Source organism: Sturnira hondurensis, unplaced genomic scaffold, assembly GCF_014824575.4.
Source record: "Sturnira hondurensis isolate 20B ecotype Veracruz unplaced genomic scaffold, ASM1482457v3 Scaffold0004136, whole genome shotgun sequence".
Lineage (NCBI taxonomy): Eukaryota > Metazoa > Chordata > Mammalia > Chiroptera > Phyllostomidae > Sturnira > Sturnira hondurensis.
Window position 1 is genome coordinate 55,956,792 of NW_028076767.1, and position 20,501 is coordinate 55,977,292.

A 20,501-nucleotide genomic window follows, 5' to 3' on the forward strand; every position below is an offset into this window, starting at 1 on the left:
TTAGATGACTGATTTCTTTTCTTTTTTAAAATATATTTTATTGATTATGCTATTACAGTTGTCCCATTTCCCCCCTTAATTCCCCTCCACCCTGCCCACCCCCTTCCACCCACATTCCCCCCCTTTAGTTCATGTCCATGTGTCACAAGTTCTTTAGATTCTATATTTCCCATACTATTCTTGCCCTTCCCCTGTCTATTTTCTACCTACTGTCTATGCTACTTATTCTCTATTCCTTTTCCCTTCCTCTCCTCCTCTCACTCCCCTGTTGCTAACCTTCCATGTGATCTCCATTTCTGTGGCTTTGCTCCTGTTTTAGGTGTTTGTTTAGTTTGCTTTTGTTTCAGGTGTGGTTGTTAATGACTGTGAGTTTTCTGTCCTTTCACTGTTCATATTTTTTATCTTCTTTTTCTTAGATAAGTCCCTTTAACATTCTATATAATAAGGGCTTGGTGATGATGAACTCCTTGAACTTGACCTTATCTGAGAAGCACTTTATGTGCCCTTCCATTCTAAATGAAAGCTTTGCTAGACTGAGCAATCTTGGATGTAGGCCCTTGCCTTTCATGACTTGGAATACTTCTTTCCAGCCCCTTCTTGCCTGTAAGGTCTCTTTTGAGAAATCCGCTCTGACAGTCTGATGGGAACTCCTTTGTAGGTGACTGTCCCCTTATCCCTTGCTGCTTCTAGGATTCTCTCCTTCATTTTGGTCTTGGCTAATGTAATGATGATGTGCCTTGGTGTGTTCCATCTTGGGTCCAACTTCTTTGGGACTCTCTGAGCTTCCTGGACTTCCTGAAAGTCTATTTCCCTTGCCAGATTAGGGAAGTTCTCCTTTATTATTTGTTGAAATAAGTTTTCCGCCTGTTGCTCTTCCCCTTCCCCACTGGTACCCCTATAATTCAGATATTGGAACATTTAAAGATGTTCTGGAGGTTCCTAAGTTTCTCCTAATTTTTTTGAATTCTTGTTTCTGCATTCTTTTCTGTTTGGATGTTACCTCCTTCTAGTCCACTCCATTGATTTGATTCCCATCACTATTGATTCCCTGTGCATTTTCCTTCATTTTGCTTAGTGTAGCCTTTATTTTGTCATGTAATTTGCGACCAAAGTCAACCAATTCTGTGAGCATCCTGATCAGCAGTGTTTTGAATTGTGCATCTGGTAGGTTGGCTATCTCTTGGTCACTTAGAAGTATTGGCTCTGGAACTTTGAGCTGTTCTTCTGCTTGAGCCATAATGTTTTGGTCTGTTCATGCCTGTTATGTATGAAGGGCGGAGCCTTAGGTGTTCACCAGGGCAGAGTAGCCCAGTTGCTGGGTTGTGACTGGGGGCAGGGTCAGAGAGGGAGCTATGGTGCTTGCTCCACTCTTTCTTGGATTTCAGTCCCTTTTGCCACTTCCTGCAAGCAAATTGGGCCCTTCTGGTGCTGGTTCCCAGGTTGGTTGGCTTGTGTACGTTCTAGGACCCTGTGGGTCTCTCCAATGAACTCTCCTGTGAGGCTGGGAGTCTCTCCTAGCACCTGAACCCCCACAAGTTTTTTCAATCGGTGCTTTTAGGCTTTATTTCCTGGCACTGGGGCCCTGGGTTGTGTGGTCTGTCTTGCTGCCCGTTTTCACCTGGTTTATCTGTATATGAATGTGTGACCATGGTCAGTCAGCTACCTCGTGCACCTCACTGGGTCTGCTCATTGCTATCCCGTGCCCAGGGTCTACCAATCTCTGCCATTGTGCCCAGGTCTGCCGGCCACCACTTTTTTCTGCCACAACCCCTCTCCGCTGGCCACCAACTCAACCCCTCTTACCGGTCTGGATGAATGGTTGTCAGACTTCTGCACAGTTCAATTTTCATCAGATGTGTATATTATGACTATTTTTTCTGTGAATTGACATTTTGTTTACTTAAAGATATCTTTTGTAGATTAAAATTTTATGAAGTATATTTTATCCTTTTTATTATTATCATGATTCATTATTTTGTATCCTAATTGAGGAGTCTTTATCCGAAGGTCAGAAATATTTTCTAATAAAAATTTTAGCAGTTAAGTTTTCATATTGAGGTCTATGTTCAGTTTCTTGATTATCATAGCTTTATAATAAGTGTTAAAATTAGGTCTTGTGATCCTTTCAATTTTATTCTTTTTCAGAATTAATTTGTGTATTTTATATCCTTTGCATTTCCATTTAAATTTTAGATCAGCTTGACAATTTTTACAAAGCACATGCAGAGATTTTGATTAGAATGAGTTAAATATATACAGTAGATTAATTTAGAAAGAATAGTCATGTTAACAATAAATCTTTGGGTCATGAACATAGTATGTTTTTCCATTGATTTGGTTTTTCTTCAATTACTCTTAGTGGTGGTTTATAGTTATCAGCAAACAGGTCCTATACATTGTTCTTTGACTTTATCTTTAAGTATTGCATACTTTTGGATGCTATTGTGAATGGTATTTTTAATATCTTAATTTCTAAATGTTAATTGCTATTATATGAATAAGTAATGTTGTATATTCACCATATTTCTTACAAGCCTGCCAAAATAACTTATATTATTTTTGGTAGGTAGATTTTTTTCCAGATTTTTTGACATTTTTCCAGGTATAATCACCTGTGAATACAGACAGGTTTTTTTTTTAATTTTTTTAAATTTTTTATTTATTTATCTTTAGAGGGGAAGGAGAGAGGGAGAGAAACATCAATGTATGGTTGCCTTTTGTGCATCCCCTGCTGGGAGTTGGCCTGCAGGGAACTGGACTACAACCCAGGCATGTGCCCTGACTGGGAATCGAACTGCGATCCTCTGGTTTGCAGGCCCACGCTCAATCCACTGAGCTACACCAGCCAGGGCCTGAATACAGACAGTTTTACATCTTCCATTCTGATCTCTATGTATTTTATTTCTCTCTCTTGCCTTTTGCACTGGCTAGAACTGTCAATCAGAAGACTAGGAGTAGTGAGACTGCTTTTTTTCTCGTCCTAGCAGGGATGTCCTCACTCTTTATTTAGGTTTTTGGAGATGCCGGTCATCAATAGAGGAAACTTAATTTTATTCCTAGTTTAGGGGAAATTTTTTTTATCATGAACAAATATTAATTTTTTTCCAGTATTCTCATTAATTTATTGAGATTATCCCATGACTTTCCTTTTTTAGTCTATTGATATTATGGACTACATTAATTAATTTTTAACTATGATTTGTAACAGGTAAGATATGTGTTATCTATCCAGTAATTAACTCTATGTGACATTTGATTGAATTCATTTTTTTAACTTAAAGCAAGGATTTGTTTCTTTCAAAGGCATTGTGTGGTCCATTGACACGAAAAGGAACAGGCTTGTGTATGCAGTCGTCTTGCGGCAGGTCGTTCTCTCTGTGAGGCAGCACGAAAAGGTTATTCGCTGCATTTGGAACAGCAGCTGTTAGGAGAAGCATCGGGAATCTCCAGGTGTGAAAAAATAGCCACTGTGACATTTTTATAGTACTTAATACCTTGCAGCACTTTCATGGGCTAAAGAGGTAATCAGAAGAGGTTGTAGAAAATGTAAGACTTTCCTTTGAGATTCCAGATGAAAGCCAAGTGGATCCTTGCCTCTTTGGCTCATTCATTCATCACCCAAGACTGTGGGGTCGTTTGTGGGTAGCTCTCTTGATGTAGGTGCAGTAACTCAGTCTTGTCATATATCAGCTGGCCTGCTCGTGTCCTTAGCCTCTGTGTGTACTGATTGGGATCTTGCTTCATTTCTCTGTGACGAAGTTTCTACCTTGAATGTAGCTTGTGACATTTTTCTCCCCACTCCTCTAGGTTCTGCTGGTTCTCTAGTAACTTGGTGATTGGAAAACTGTAGGAACTCACTCTTGCCTTCCTAAAAAATCCTCTTATGTGTTTGACTACTTCCTAAAGCCTTAGATGAGTGACTTTTATACAGGTTCCCATTATGACACACAGACATAAATTTTACATTATTTTCCCAATTTGCATTCACCCACAACTGAAGCAAGAATTTTCTAAAAATATTCTTACCCTTAAAAGTGTGAGGTACTGTATATTCTTTCATTAAGTAAAAATGTTGGCCAGACCCCACTAATGGGTTATGTTTACAGTTTAAGAAACACCATTTTAGTTGATTTCTTAAAAGTGATTTTAAATGGAACAAGGACATTTATTATTTTAATTGTATAGTAAAAAATGTATTAAGAATCTAGTTACTATTTTAATTTCAATTTAGTTACTAATCTAAATACTGTTTTTTCTTTTAAACAGCCTTTAAAAAAAACATTCTTACCCATTCACTTTTAATACAAGATTGGATTAAAGTCTATATAACTCAGAGTTTTGTAATAAGTATTGGTTTAGATCATATTAAATTCAGTCACTAGCATGTAGGTTTAATTTTTAGAAGTTAATAATTTTTTGATAGAAGTATAATTTTATAGTTTGACAGAAATATAACAACTTGATCCCCTGTAAAACTTATTGAAGTCAATATCTTTGATGCCACTGGAGTGACCTTCCAAGTTTAACTGTTATCACGAATGTTTATAGGTTTTTTTTTCTATGTAAAACTTGATAGGCAGTGACCATTTCCAGAAACAGCCATTTGTTTGACTAATACTTTGAGTTCATGTCTCTACTAATAACAACTGTGTTATTATTTTTACAAAGCAAGTAGAGTATTAAATACTGAAAATTAAATATAGACTATGCAAACCAGTTAATTAAGGCAAGCATGCATACTTTATGTAGTGTAACCTATCTCATTTCCTCTTGTTTATTGTTAGTCCAGAGAGAAATTGCTTCTTCAGTGCCAAAATATCTGCCCACCTTTCTGATGCTACTTTTCTTGCTCTGACTCCAGTGACCTTTGACCTAGTACTCACGGGCCTCATTCACACACAAGATAACTCGGGTAGATTGTCCACACACAGCTTCCCCTGAAGTTAGGGGAGAAGTTTTTTTGGTGGGAAAAACTGACCTCCAAAAGTAAATGATGTATTCTGAACTCTTCAAGAATATTTCCTTTTCAAAAATAAAACAATTATTTACACAAGTAATGTGCACTTGCAAGGTGTGGGGGCGGTGCACCGGGTAGGGTAACAAATAACAACTGAAAAAGTTTTATTCTCATAGTAAGATGTTTTGGGTGTGAGTTTCTATGCTGGGTTCTGTTTCTGAGCTCTCTACCGGTAAAGTTCTCCTTAGTTCTTCTCACAATTTTTTCACTGATTTTGCATAAAGTGGGCCTTCTGTATCTATTCTCCGTGCCTCTTAAACTTTTTCCTCATATTTAAATCACTGACAATTTCAATATCTATAGCTTCTGTGAGTTTGAATCTGCTGTTGTTTTTTATTTCCCCCTGCTGACTAGTATTCTTGGTGGCTGCTTTTCTTGTGTGATGTTTGTGATAAGGTCATGTTTTGGGGAAACATATCTAGAGGAAAGTTTTGAAACCTGTTTTTAAAATGTGTTCCTCTAGAGAAGATTTACATTAGCTCCTGTTAGATAGATGAAGGTGATGTTTTGATTGATTAAGTGTGTGGGTTTAGGTTTTTTTTTGTTTTTTTTTGGCTTTGCCAACATGTACCATACATTCTGGCTGTAAGCCTGCCTATACTGGTACACACTTGTGATAAAGAACTCTTGACAAGATTTTTTTCTGTACAAAAATCAAGGTTGAAACACAGAGCGGGATATATCCACACTGTCTGTCTCTGCACACCACACCCTGTTTCGTTTTGTTCTTGGTGTAATGCCGTCCATAGTTCCTGTCTTATACAAGGATCTCCAATCTGACCTTTCACTATTTCTGGAACCAGTTTTTATCTGCTAATCTTGTGATGCAGTCTGGTAAACTAAACACTTACCCACCAAGAACTGGCTGACACTTCCAGGGTAAATGGCAGCCCTAGTGCTCAAGCACCTCTCTCAGTTTGCACTTTATTTTTGCCTGCTGAACAATTCTTTCATTTTCTCACCAGCTTAATCATGTAATAGAAAAAAAGTTTTTCGTGTATATTTTATTCAGCATTTTTGTTTGTGCTGTACCAAGAAGGGTGTCTGTGGACATTTAAGTGTAACTTGGCAGAAATGGAAATTCCAGGACAGTTTATTTTTGAAATGATGCTGGCATAATTATCTATCCATCTGGAAGAAGACAGGGCTGTACAACAGTGTCATAACATATACAAAAATAAATTACAGCTCAATTAAATATCTAATTGTGAAATGCAAAACAATTTAAATGTCAGAGGAAAATTTAGAAAAAAAAGATTTTTGTGACTTTATAGTGTGAAGACTGTTCTTAAATAAGGCAGGAAATCCAACTGCTATAAAAGGAAAAGACAAATATAATTGACTATATGAAAACTAAAATAAAAATGAATAATAAAAGATAACAAATAAAACCAAAGATAAATTAAATATGGGATAGAAATACTTGTAGCATATATAACTGGAAAAATGGTAACTATGTATAAGACTGGTTCTATGACTTATTAACAAAGAGACTCAGTAAAGTTTCTAACCTACTTCTAGATTTCTTATTATGTAAATCAGTGAACATTCTTCTTATTGAAGACATTATTATCTAACTTCCTGACAATTTTATCGGATCCTTCTTTCTTATGTGTATCTTTTTTTTTTAAAAAATAAAATGTTTAGTTTTATTATGTGTATCAAGTTTCAGGGAAGACAGAAGTTAAGAAACATGGTTTACTCAAATTTCTATTAGACAACATCCATGTTTAGCAGATATATCGAAGGTCTTTTTCCTTATTGCAAGTTTAAACCAGATATAAGCCCATCTTCTAGAGGCTTGGGCTTATTATTAGGCATCACAGGAAAAGAAAGTGTTGGGGGCAAGAGGGAGGGTGAGAGAGAGTAAAAGAGAGAAAGCAAGAGAATGAGAGAAAGATAAAAAAGACAACAACATGAAAAAAAAACAAACGCTTATTTCTGAGAAGCTGTGAACATAGCTTCTCAGATTCTAAAATCTGGACATCACATCGATTTTAGCCTTGAGTTCCTATTGGCTGATTAGTGCAGAGACTTGCCAGAGGAAAAAAATACTTTCTTTAAGGTCGTCCCAGACTATTAGTTTTGCCAGCTGCAGGCCAGAAGAGAATGCAAACTCACTGGAGCAGCGATTTTCGACCTTTTTCATCTCACACCACACATAAACTAATCATTACATTTCTGCGGCGCACCACCAAAAACTATATTTTTTGCTGATTTGACTATAAAGATAGCTATAATGTTGACTTATTCAAACCAGACAGCTTTGTGTTGGCTGTGGCCATTTTTCAAATTTGACAATCTAAGGGTAAAGAGGTCAGTGTCCCTGACTAAATAGTCAGGGATTGCATGTTTTAAAAATTCTTGCAGCACGCCAGTGTGCTTCTTGCAGCACGCTGGTTGAAAACCACTGCACAGACTTTCAGTCAAGAAGGCAGTGTAGATAAGTGCAGTACTGGCCTCCTCCCATGACTATATCAAAATTCCAACTAAACTATGAAACAATCATCATTCAGAACCTCCTGAAATCTGGCTAAACAGAAGCGGGGGTGAGGGGATGGGTGAAAAGGTGAAGGGATTAAGAAGTACAAATTTATTACAGAATAGACATGGGGATATACAATATAGCATAAGGAATATAGTCAATAATATTCTCATAACTATGTATGGTGTCAGATGGGAATGAGATTTATAGGGATGGTCATTTAGTAAGTTATGCAATGTCCAATCACTGGGGTGTACTCCTGAAACTAACAAAAAAATAGTTGAAAAGAAAAGAAAGTTGCTGATGTAGAGGAAGGCACTTTAATATTAGGCCTCAAAAGGCACAGTAAACACTTTGCAAGGATATGAACAGTACAGAGTGAAGAATAAGCACTCTGAAAATGCAGGAGTACAAATCAGCACGAGGATGAACCAGCAAAATAGAATACACAGCAGAAAGAGGTAACAAAGTTTTTCATATATTCAGGCAATGATTATAGATCAATTACTCTTCTGGTTAAAAAAAAACCCAAAAAGCAAGTTTGGAAATATTTTTAGAAAATTAGAAATTATAAAAAAGTAACCTAGCATATTTAAATAATAACAGAAGGAGCTTTTTAAAATTAAAGATAGAATAGCAAAAACTTAAAACTGAATGGGTAGGTTTAACAATTGGTATAACAACAACTGAAGAAAGAATTAGGGATCTGAATACAGGTCAGAAGGAAATTTTGTATGCAGTATATGGAGAATACATAATGGAAAATATGGAAGGGAGAATGACAAATAGAGGAAAGCATTAGAAGGTTTAACTTGCCCTTTTACACAGTAGTCCTTAAGGAGATATGAGGAAAAAATTGGGCAAAAGTAGTATCTTCAGAAATAATAGCTCAGAAATCTCCAGAATTGATCAAAATGAATCTATAAATTCAAGAAATTCAGTGAGTATGAAGAGAATAAATAAAAAGAAATCCAAACCTTGACATAGCATAGTAAGACTATGGAACAACAAGGACAGAGGGAAGTGCTAAAAGTTGACAGACAAAAAGGTAAATAAAATTCAAGGGAGTTACAGAAGAACTGAGATAGTTTTAATAGCAGAAAGGACAAAGAGAAAAACTGGGTTTATATCTTCAATATCATAAAATAAAATAACTGGTAATCAGAATTTTATACCCAGCAAAAAGATCTTTAAAGAATGAGGTAAAGGAAGAGACATTTTCAAAGTAACAGAAATAGATGATTTTGGCATTACCAGACCCCTTGATACAGAGAATTCTAAAGGATATACTTCAGGCAGAAAGAAACCAATACCAAAATTCTGACATGCAAAGAGTAATGAAAAACAAGGAAAGTGATAATTATGTGACTAATTCTAAAGAACGCTTGTCTATTATAACAATGTTTTGTGGGATTTTGAAAAACATAATAAAATGGTCATTCCATATAAAGTAGCATTTGATATATGTCAGGATGAGGTTAAATGAGTTAAAATTGTCTAGGAGCCTTGTTTTGCCTAGAAGGAGGATAAAGATATCATTCAGCTTTATGCTTTAAATGTACTCACTGTCATTTCCAGGTTAACTCCAAAAGAAGAGACTATGACTATGTTCCCTCTGACTCATGATAAGTAAGAGCAGAATAATTTTAAAAATCCAACAAAAGCTAAAAGAGAGAGAGAGAGGAGAGAGAAAAGGGAGCATATAACGGATATAACAAATTATCCAAATAGGTCAATAATACTTGAATGTAAATAATTTGAAATAGACAAAGCATTTTCAGTTAAAAACCAAAGGTTATCATATGGGACAATCCCATATGATAATCTAAAAATCAACAATTTTAATATATCTACAATAAAGTTTATAGAAATGTTGAAATTGTTATGATAGAAAAGATATCCCATGCATACTTTAAACAAAAATGTTGATTCATTTATATTTAGCAGACAAAATAAACTTCAATGTCAAAAAAAAGAGTATAAAAGGTTTACTTTGTAATGATTAAAGTTTAAATTTACTAGGGATTCTTAATTAATTTAAATTTCTATGTGCTTAAGTACATATCTCAAAAATAAGAAAATTAGTTACAGATTTATAAGGAAATAGAAAAGTCCATAATCTTTTTTTTAAATTTTTTTTAAAGATTTTTATTTATTTATTTATTTTTAGAGGGGAAGGAGAGAGGGAGAGAAACATCAATGTATGGTTGCCTTTTGTGCATCCCCGAAAAGTCCATAATCTTAAAAGAAGATTTTAATATGCCACTGTGTTGGTAATTGATATGAGTAGATTACAAAAAATAGTAAGACTATGTAAGGTTGAACAAACATCATATTAAACCACCTAATTTTTTAGACAATTATAATTTACCAAACTTGAATAGTCTTATGACATTTAAGAAGTTCAATGAGTACTTTTTAAAAATGGTAGTAAAGATATATACCCATGATGAAAATTTTCAAGCCTAAAAGTCTGTACCTAAACATTCGGCTAAACTTACAGGAACAGATAATTCTTGTACAAATTCATCTAGAACATAGATAAAGAGGAAACACTTCTTAATTCATTTTATGTATAACCTTGATATGAAAACCAGCAAAGGCATTGTGAAAAAAGAAATTATAAGCCATTCTCCCTCATGAACATATATGAAAATATCCCAACTTTAACTTGGAGCCACAGAAGAAAAGGGGTTCTGGGAACCAGAAGTACAAAGGTGAGAAAATGAATAGTCTCTAAATCAGGGTAATGGTTATCCCGGGGAAAGGGTAAGAGGGCTGGGGAATTGGGAATGTGTAATTACTGTATTTCTATACTCAAACTATATACATGTTTTATGTACCTTTTTGTCTATTTATTATATTCCACAACAAAAGAAGAATAAAACATCATTTTAAAGTAATTTCTGAGTATAGTAAATTTATGGAAGTTACACATTCTGGACATAATACTGGAGAGCTTTGAGGCTAAGGATGTTATTTAACCCTTTTATAAAGTCTTATACTGACTCATTTTGTTGTACACATGTTCTTGTTCTAGTGGATGGATCAAAGTTTACTATGACTGTAAGTAAATGTTTCAAAGATGTCCAGTTTCTTCCAGTACCCACTTAGTAGCAGAACCTAGACTTTTAGCTGGTTGTATGGCTACCCACCTAACAGACAATATTTTCAGCTATGCGCACAGGTAAGTGTGGCCATATGACTGAGTTCTGGCTGAGATGTGTGACAGTGTTTTGGAGAACTTCTGAGAACACTCATTAAAAGAAACTATCACTTTATTATACCATCCACCATCACACTGCCCGGAAGTAATGGGTGGAGTTTTAGCAGTTGCCTCAGACCGACTGTGGGGGGTTGATGGCTACAACACAGGGATGGCCGCAAGGGGGTGACCGAATGCTTCACGGAGCTGCGCTGCTCACAACGGGCTACCCGTCTTCCTATTCCTTTTGCATGAACGGGAAGAGAAAACGTCTATTTGGTTTCCTCTGTTTTGTAGCTAAACCCAATTCTATTGAACACAGAGACAGCAAAGCAGGTCTTCCAAAGTTTTATCTATTTATGCTATCTGGCTTGCAGACAAGCTTTGTTTAATCTACACAGTTTCTGAAAAATAAAAGTGAATTTTTTATATTGTTAAAGATTAAGAGTCTTAATGCAAAAATCCTGACATGTGGCTTGTTATGAAAAATCAGATTTGGCATCCTCAGTGTCTTCCTCTTCTTACCAGCTGGCTGAAGCTGAAGTGACCATCTCTTCCTTATTGGGCATGGGATTTCCCCCTTCATTCATTCATTCAATATGTATTGAGCTTATACTCATTGGCCTAGAGTTCTCATTGTATTAGTTTGGTATATTTTCTATTTTAGTGTAGTTGAGTGATTCTGTTTAGTGTAACTTTCTCTGACTTTTCTTCCTTATTATTAAACCGTATAGCATCTTGTATGTGAAGGAATCACATTTTGTTGCTTGCTTCTTTTATGGCTGGATTGCATTTTGGTTTGTAACCTAAATGATTTCTGGTGATTCTTGGTGACATCCGAGGTGTGCTCAGAGAAGTAGCAGTGATGTCACATAGACGCAAGGGTACTCCCAAACTGTCTATGCAAATCCACCCAGGATAAGGTCAGGAAACCTGAGCTAGGGAATCTGATTACTTATAGGGTTAATTTGGATGGGAATTTCTACTTAGTTCATACTTGCACTAATTACTACCCTTCATATGGAAATAGACTATTCAACAAAACCATTGAAGTTCCAGTAAAGAAAACACATGTGCAACATTAAAACGTAGATACTTATTAATCTCAGTACAATTTCACCTTCAATGTTCTGTTGTCAGTTGTGTAAAAAAGAAGAAAATTGATTATCTGTATCCGTTAGAGTAGGTGAACAATGCATATTGACTAGGCACATATCTCAGTTAGACTTCAACATAAACCAAACTGAAGGAAGGTAAACTGCCAAAACATTAGAATTGGATTTATCAAAAATTAATGATACTAAAGCATGTTATAAAAATCGAGGATTTAGGTAGTGAGTAATATTCTTTGGGGAGTTTAAAAGTCTTGTTATTTTTATTTCTTTAAAAAAATTCATGGCTGTCTCTTAACTTCTATGGTTTTCTATTTTAAACATAACTCCATTGATCTAGTCAGTGCAAGGTGACATCTGCATGCTGAGAAATGCTCACGGGGCCCCTTGTGGAATTGTTCTGCCCTCACACGAGCAAACCCATTTATAGCTCATTCTCTGAGAATTCACTGCACACCTGACAGGTGTGCCAGATGGGTTTTTTCCCATAAAATGAAAGACGCTGTGAGTTTTATATATTGGAAAGTGATATGAAATACAAGCATTCAAAGAAGTCGAACTTGTGCTTTAAAAGTTTAATGTAGGAAGATAGGAAGCATTTCTTGTCTTAGGAAACAAGTACACTAATTTCAATGATGAAATTTTGTTCACAAGGATGTAGTGGGAAATCGCAAGTAAAATTTGTAACCAATTCTAAATCAAGGGTTTTACATTACGTGAGCTCTTACTCTCTTACTTCTGTAAACACTATTACCTGTTTATTCAATTATCTTTTTGTGTGATTATCACATACAAGATATTGATCTGGATCAAAATGTGATTCTCTCACATCAGTCTTTTCTAAGAGAACAAGTTGCTCTGTGTGAATATGTTACCTGTGGGAGAAATTATATCAGCACGAACTTTATTTAGGACAGAAAAGTATAATTTTTCTTTTGTTATCAAGATTTTTAAGTGTTTTCTCTGAACAAGGCTCTCTAATGTGAGTTGGGAAAACAGATACAAGATATGGTTGCGGCTTCAAAGAAATTTTCGTTTTCTCCATGTAGAAGTTAGGCTTAAGGAAAAACTAAAATATTCCTTGAGGAATTGCTACCTACTGTTTTCACAGAGGATACATGTTTTGATGACAGATTAAGAAGCTAATCTCTAGGTCCACACCCTGAAATTAAGAGGAAACGGTAGAGCCCATTTAAATTCTCTTTCCTATGTTGTATTAATCTCACTTCTGCTTGAGTTGAAGTACTTCATACCCCTGTGCTGAATGCTATCTTCTTCAGTTCAACATTTCTGTTTCCTTAAAATATAAAGACATTACTATACTTAAATTCAGAGGTTAGTGGACAGAAAAAGATTTGAAGCTTCTCAGTGTTACTCACACCCAGAAAACCAGCCATGAGAACTGTGTAGGAAACCCTTTCCACATATTTTGCTCCTTGTTTGCTGTGCACTCAAGAATCAGGACAGATGAAGACTGTGGATGCTAACAGCCACTTACAGAAGGAGCACTGAACAATGGAGTGACCCATCAATAGCTCATCTGATGCTGTCGAAAGGCAGAAATAACTTTCATGTTATTTTTATCACTTTCATGGCTCAGTTGAACCTCTGGATTAGAAAATATTTTGACCTTCTTCAGAATTCAAGGTTCATATGGACCAAAAACAACTTGTTTGACGTGATTATTCTCATTCTAAGAAAAAGGGAGACCATTTGCTGCCCTTACAGCGAAGCGTGTTGGAGGGATCTAACCAAATTAACTTCTGACTGGATTATTCCTGACGACATTCGTAAGGCTGCCTGTGATGAAATAGGAGGCTAGGACAGGCTCAGGGTGTGGAGGGGCTGCCTACCATCAGTGAGTACAGGATTACATGGGGGTGTTAGATGAATAAAACCAGTGCTTGTGACTTAGCTCCTTTGACCCATTTCGCTTCACATGTGTGGACCTCACACATGTCAGTTACATATTTTTTAATATTGGATTAATTCATCATAAATGGAACTCTTCATGATGATTTTTCCTTTCTCCCACCTTCCTTGATCGTACATAAAGTTTCCTCTATATTTTCACTTGCAAAGTTGCTCTGGGATTGTTCCCTAGGTGAGTGACGTATTCCGAAGAAGAGTTTAAATTCTGCAAGAATGTGGACTGTGCCCTATTTCTCTGGCGCCCCCCTTAGGGAGCTGTCCTCAGTGCAATGTAGTACAAACCAGCCCATCTGGATCCAGTCTTTGAACCAATTTGGTAAAACAACAAGAAACCAATTAGAAATGTCTTTTTATTACCATCAAGCCAATGTTTGAAACAATGGTGCCCATATTTAAGGATGCTTTGAAATAGCAGTTTATAAAATGTTCATCATGAAGATTTGGGATATTTCTCATTGCTTAATGTGTCATTTTGTTTTGTACAAATAAAAATATTCGTTTGTTACTACTTTATTCCCCTGCATTGTCTTGGTTTAGTGTGTTCGGAACTTACATAGGGGAGATATTTGTGAGCTAGACGCTCACCCATAGACACTAGTACTTTTCTCTCTTTTGTTGCCCATCCTCTTCTATTTAATTTACTAGGGAGTGAGGTAACTTGAATTAGCAAAGCAGCACTTCCCAGACCTCACTTTTGGGATTGACATATTCTCCCGTGAAGAATGCATCTTCATTGATAATCTCAAAAAGTGCAAATGATCAAATAATTAATTCTCTTATGATAAAAAATATAAAACCTGTTAGAAAAATTAATATGGCCACCAGAGGTAACTTACTAAAATGTCTTAACTGCACAACTGTCTCTTTCTACCACGACTGATGGGGTGTAGACTAGAGTTTTTCTTCATTTGTCTCCTATGGAGATTACACTCAACATTTGGTTTAGAGAATACTTTTACAGATGTTTGCTTTAAAAATTGCTCAGTGTTTAAGGAGCTCTTTCTGGGTGGTGTTGCTGACCTTTTCCAGCTGAGTAATCTTTTTTTTTTACTAACTTGTATCAGTAAATTTATCCACAAAAGAAGAAACATTACCCATCTGTGACAAACATCCCTGAGAGTTTTTACTAAAGCAGTGCACTTTTATGGAGATTATTCTATTTTCAGGGCTGCTGACCTTTTGCCTCCTTATTGGTTGCCATGGTGATGATCTGAGGTTTGCTTAAAAGAGCTTTAGCAAAATGAGGGAATCAATCAGCTTTTTTAAAAGTCTTTTATTTTTTTAAGATTTTTTATTTATTTATCTTTAGAGGGGAAGGGAAGGAGAAAGGGAGAGAAATATTGATGTATGGTTGCCTCTTGTGTGTCCCCTGCTGGGAACTGGCCTGCAACCCAGGCATGTGCCCTGACTGGGAATCGAACTGCGATCCTCTGGTTCGCAGGCCCACGCTCAATCCACTGAGCTACACCAGCCAGGGCTCAATCAGCTTTTTAACTGCAATGTATATATTGATAGTTTCTAATAATATATATCAAAATAAAATGTTTAAGTAGTTGTTTACATGAATTGCAAGTGATTAAGCGTATCCTGTGGCTTTCTTACAATACCTTGGTGAGCTCATAAAAATATATATACAACGTGAAATGTAAAGTTAAAGAATCAGTGTGAAACAGATTATAAGACTTTTTTCTAAGCAAACTCCAGGAGTTGCAAGTACCATGGTTAATGATTCTAAAGCCACATCACGTTAGAGAATTCTTTTACACCTTATTATAAGAACACTCAGGGCCAAGCTCTCCTCATATGCACCTGCTCAACTTCTAATGATTGCAAGGCATTCTGATACGCTCAGTAGAAGGCAAGTTGGTGATCTGCCAACATTTACTAGGCAAAGTAGAAGAACATAGATTATGTTTATTTCCAAAGTTCACTTTAAATCTTTTCCTCATTGGCTGTGGATAGTTGACATTTTTTAGGGCTGTCGTGAAATTTCCATGAACACAATTTTGAGGAATTTGATTATTTTTTTCCTTTAGAATTAAATAATATTTGTTTTCAAATTATATTCACATATTCTGGTTAAAACTGTAAGTAAAATGTAAGTACATTTAATGTAACTGCATGATTGTCAGTTACAAAGAAGGAAGTCTGAGGAACAGTTTAACTCACAAGGTCCGTTGGCCCTGTGATTTGCCTAGACTCTAAGGTGCGGGTGTTAGGCTTTGCTCTCTGACTCTCCGCAGGGGGTGGGGTGGGGTGGGGGAGGGTGCAGTTTGCCCCAGGCACCATAGCCACATATAACCTGCTTCTTTCTCTCCAGAGCCTGCATTTTTCTTCTTTTCCTTGATGTTGGAGAACCTAGAGTTGGGTTAGAACCCCAGCATTCTGGGCCCATATTCTATCGAATACACCCCAAGGATTGTTGACAACAGAAATCAGCAGGCCCGATGTTAGGACCTGGGGATAAAATTACATTGATGCCTAGGTGAGGCTTTTCACTTACTACAGTAGTAAGTGAAAAAGGAACTATGTGCTTTTTTTCAAGTGTCAAAATAACTTTTTTGAAAAACACAGGAAATATCTGACATCATAGATTTTTCATGTATTACTGTTTTTTTCTAAATTAAAAAAGATTTCTTTAATGTAGGATGAACTTTAAAAAATTTGGCTGTATGTGTTTTAAAATTAGAGTGACAAATTTAATTATATCCTTATGTTATTTGGTTTCAGTGATCATATTTACTTTTCTAAAACTAAAAATCATATGCTTTACTTATGCAGCACAAAATTAGTAAAACTTTACATGATTCTGCTATTCAGGATCTTTGTATTTGTATTGACCATCTACTGTTGTAAACCTGGGGTATAGCTGGGAACAAAGCAGGCTAAGCCCCTACCCTCACAAAGCGTATGTTCTCTGGAGAAAATCAGATAATAGATAAATGACTATATAATGTGCCAAGTGGTGTTAAGATCCAGGAATTAAAATAAAACAGGAAAAGGGGATAGAGAATGAATGAGGAATGAGAAGGAAGGACTATTTTAGATAGGGTTGTCAGCCAAGACCATCATTTCCTGCCAGGATTATTTCATTAGGTTTCTAATTTGTCTCTTTGCTTTTACTCTTGTGCCCCTAGTGTCTTCGTGCAGCAGCCACAGAAAATACGAGTTGGATCACATTTCATTTGCCTGCTCAAAATCCTGCAACAGCTTCCATTTACAGTGAAACCCACCGTCCTTTTAGCCTGCAAGCCCCCGCATGATCTTTCTCTCGTTGACTTCCTGGCCCCCGTTTCCTTCTCTCTTTCTCCTTGTTTACTGCACTCCAGGCCTCCGTTGTTCTGAACACACCCGTGGGGCTCTTTCCCAGGGCACCTCACCCTTGCTGTCCCTCTGCCAGAGCACGCTTCCCTGAGACACCTCCCGCTGTTGCTCCCTCGTATGGCCCAGTATCTTTTTGACCACATCATCTAAAGTAGCATCCCCCTCACTGTCTCTTTCTTATGCTTCTTTTTTCCTCCATAGCACTTATCTCCTCTTGCTGGGTGTGTGAGGACATAAGTGTCGCATGAGCAAGGATTTGGTCTCCTTTACCACTGTATTTCTACATGTCGAGTGGTGGCCACATGTTGTAAGAACTCAGTAATTATTTGTGGCGTGAATGAATAAATGTGCTTTAAGGATGGACTGATGAAAATGGGGAGAAAATGCTAGAAAGATGTCAAATGCTTGGAGGTGTTAAAAAGGGTCTCCTGTGCCAGTGCTTTCTGTGACCCTACTTCTGTCTCCATTGGCACCTGGCAAACCCTTTCCTAGCTGTGGCATAACCTTGGCTCCCTCTCTCCGTCTTACACAGAGTCTTTGCCAACTAACATAAGTGAACACTGTTTACTGCACATTGCAGATGTGAAATTTTGGTGACTGCATCTCCAATATCTAAAATGTTTTTCATGCATTGATTTATAGTCATGTTCTTTTTTTTTCTACTGCAGCATCACCCAGTGCCCCAAAACTCGGACCCATGGAGCTGACCGTTGTCATTACTGTGCCAGTTTGCCTCCTGTCTGTGGCTGCAGTGCTGACCATTTGGGCATGCCAAGGCCGACAGTGCACACGCCGGAAGAAAAAGAGACAGAATGTGGAGGAGGCCCTTTCTGAATGCAATCTGGTAAATGCTGGGAAAACTCTGAAAGATCTGATTTATGACGTGACCGCCTCTGGATCTGGATCTGGTATGTGCCTGTGGTTCATTTTCCAGTAAGGAAGTTCTTATTTCAAAATAAATAAAAAGAATTTTTTAAACAGAAAGAGCCCAGTATTACGAGTTCCATCATTTAAAATGCTTGTGCTACAAGGTGAGTTCTGGCATAGAAGCTTGCTGTAGGATTTGTTGAAGAGAGAAAACCATCATGGCCTAAAGAATTAAGTTGTTTCTATTGGCTTTTGTGCTGTTAGGTATTCAGATTCTCATTCGGACACTCCTTCAGAATTTATTTCTAAAGCAAGAAAGAGTTTCTCTGCTCTCTCCTCTCCTCCGTTATGATTAGCAATAATTATTGTTGCTCTTCTGATACTGTTTTATGGGCACGAAGGAGTTACTGTATTAAAGAGTTGGCTGGGGAAGAGAACTCAGTTATGCAAAGAGCACCTTTGCTTGTGGTTATGAAGGTCTTCACAATCTGTAGACACCTTTGGGATGTGTGGGTGGAGTTACCAGGGGGCTGGCCTGAAATCAAAGTCAAGAATATGTTCTTAAAGCATAGAAACAGAAACCCCAGAAACAAAAGATGGTGGGGAACAGCCTGGCATTCCTGGACTGGCTTTTGCTGCTAAGGTTGTGCTATAATTCTCTTCCTCTTTAATGGAGCTCAAGAACCCCTGGTGAAGCAGCTCCAGAACCAGGCCATGTTGTGGCCTCTAAATGAGCCTTTCTCGTAGCACAAAGCATCTGAGGGCTTTTGGGGTTTCTGGTGATGAAGTAGAGTTCCCCCTGCAATAAAAAACTCCCTAAAATGGCAGCAGGTTCCTTGCTCTCAGGTATACTTCCAGAAATCCTGTCAGCACGTGGTGTTGCAGAAATATGAATTAGGGTGAGCCTAGGTGAGCCACTTCAGACACCCTTGCATCCCCCCTTGCTATTGAAGGATCACTAAGGGCGATTATCCCGGAACAGATTTTAAGGAGCTCTCCATGGACTGTAGGAACATCTAGGCAGGCACAATTGACAGGAGCAGACAAGAGAGGGCCATTATTAGCATCTCTATGAGCATTCATATGTAACATGATGCAGCTGTGGACTCACCAAGGAAACCAGAAAAGAGAGGCCCAATCATGTCACCCAGAGAGCCCAGCTAGTTTGCTGCTTCTGGGGGCAAGGTTGCCTGCCCTCTCTCTAACCCAGATCTCACTGTTTATACTCTTACCGACTCTATTTGGCGGTGTATCTTCAACAAAGGAGTATTGGAAAAATGTCTCCAAATTGCAAAGTTCATAAAACTAAAGTCAAAATTAAATTATTGAATAGAAAGATGGCATTATTTCTTTAAAAGTCAAACTTGTTCAGATTCAGTACCCTCCCCTTCCTTGAGTATTACATTTTAAAGCCCACTGTGCCCTAATTTTTGGAGCACTGGCAACATTCCAGGCACAGAAGATGTGTGCAGAGAGCTCTGATTTGTGCCAAGTTCCTTGAAACCTGAAATAATTTCTTTTTGAGGTTCAAGTAATTAAGTAACCAGCTACTTAATTGCCACCAAGGCATTTCAGTTCATCTGAAATGTTAGGCTAAAATGTGCATTTTGGAGCAACTCTTTGAATACATTTAATATGACCAAGGATTTTTCTTTCAAGTACGTGTAATAAGAGATTTTATAACAGGAGACTGTATATTTAGTTTAAGAAAGTAATCATGAGCCAGGGCATAAAATAAAAAATCAACGTTAACTTTTTCCTGTTTTTGTGCATCTTTAAATCCAACTCTGGATTTACTGGCTACTGGACTCTCTTCTTTCAATTATTCTAAGACCTCTCCTAAAAAGAAAGCTGTAAATGTACCAATGCATGCATGACTTTTTTTAATGAGAAATCTGAGAGAGTTTTAGGCACTTTTCCCCTAAGTCAGCTGCATATGCTTGGCAGTGACCTTGTCTTAGACTCAGTGATAGCAGCACTGCCTCTGATAACCAGAGATGGCTCCATCTGCACTCAGGCTTCTGTCACAAATGCTCCCCCCTAGGGAGGGGATCGGGCAGTTTGGCTTCCCTCTGCTTCTCTTAATTGGCCAGTGACCTTAACCGAGAAGCAACTCTGTCGAATGTCGAGAAACAAAAATTGTGAAGCGTATCCTTGACCTGGTCAGGGACAAATTTCAAAGACATGGAATGCCTGCAAAAGAAGAAAATGGACGGGTGTTTTCCCGGGCTGTCTTTGAGCGTGGCTTGTGTCTCAGGTGGCTGCGAAGAGACTGGATATAACATATCACATATCACATTTTCTCTCCTGGTATAACCCTTCTGATGGGTGATGGCATTGTGAAAGATGCCTTTCCATCAGACAGGCATCAGCTCTTGCAGCCCCTATGAGATTATAAAATGAACCCATGAGGAAAAGCAATGTTTGTGAATCTTCAGATGAAGTCTCTAAATGTGTGACATAAGAATTCGATTATTTTAGGTGGTTACTTTGAGAGATACTGAGACAACTTTCATTGAGTTTTACTGTTTCACCTTACTTGCTATGCTGAGTATCTTA

The 20,501-nt window shown here is 37.3% G+C and overlaps 1 protein-coding gene across 2 annotated transcripts in view; it reads left to right on the forward strand.

Moving 5' to 3' along the window:
* Positions 1–20,501, forward strand: part of ACVR1C (activin A receptor type 1C) — a 71,943-nt gene that overhangs the window by 36,776 nt on the left and 14,666 nt on the right. For both annotated transcript variants that reach the window (XM_037044672.1, XM_037044673.1), the window contains exon 3: positions 17,744–17,983. In XM_037044672.1, the coding sequence (XP_036900567.1) occupies positions 17,744–17,983 (240 nt within the window). The remainder of the gene's footprint in view (positions 1–17,743; positions 17,984–20,501) is intronic.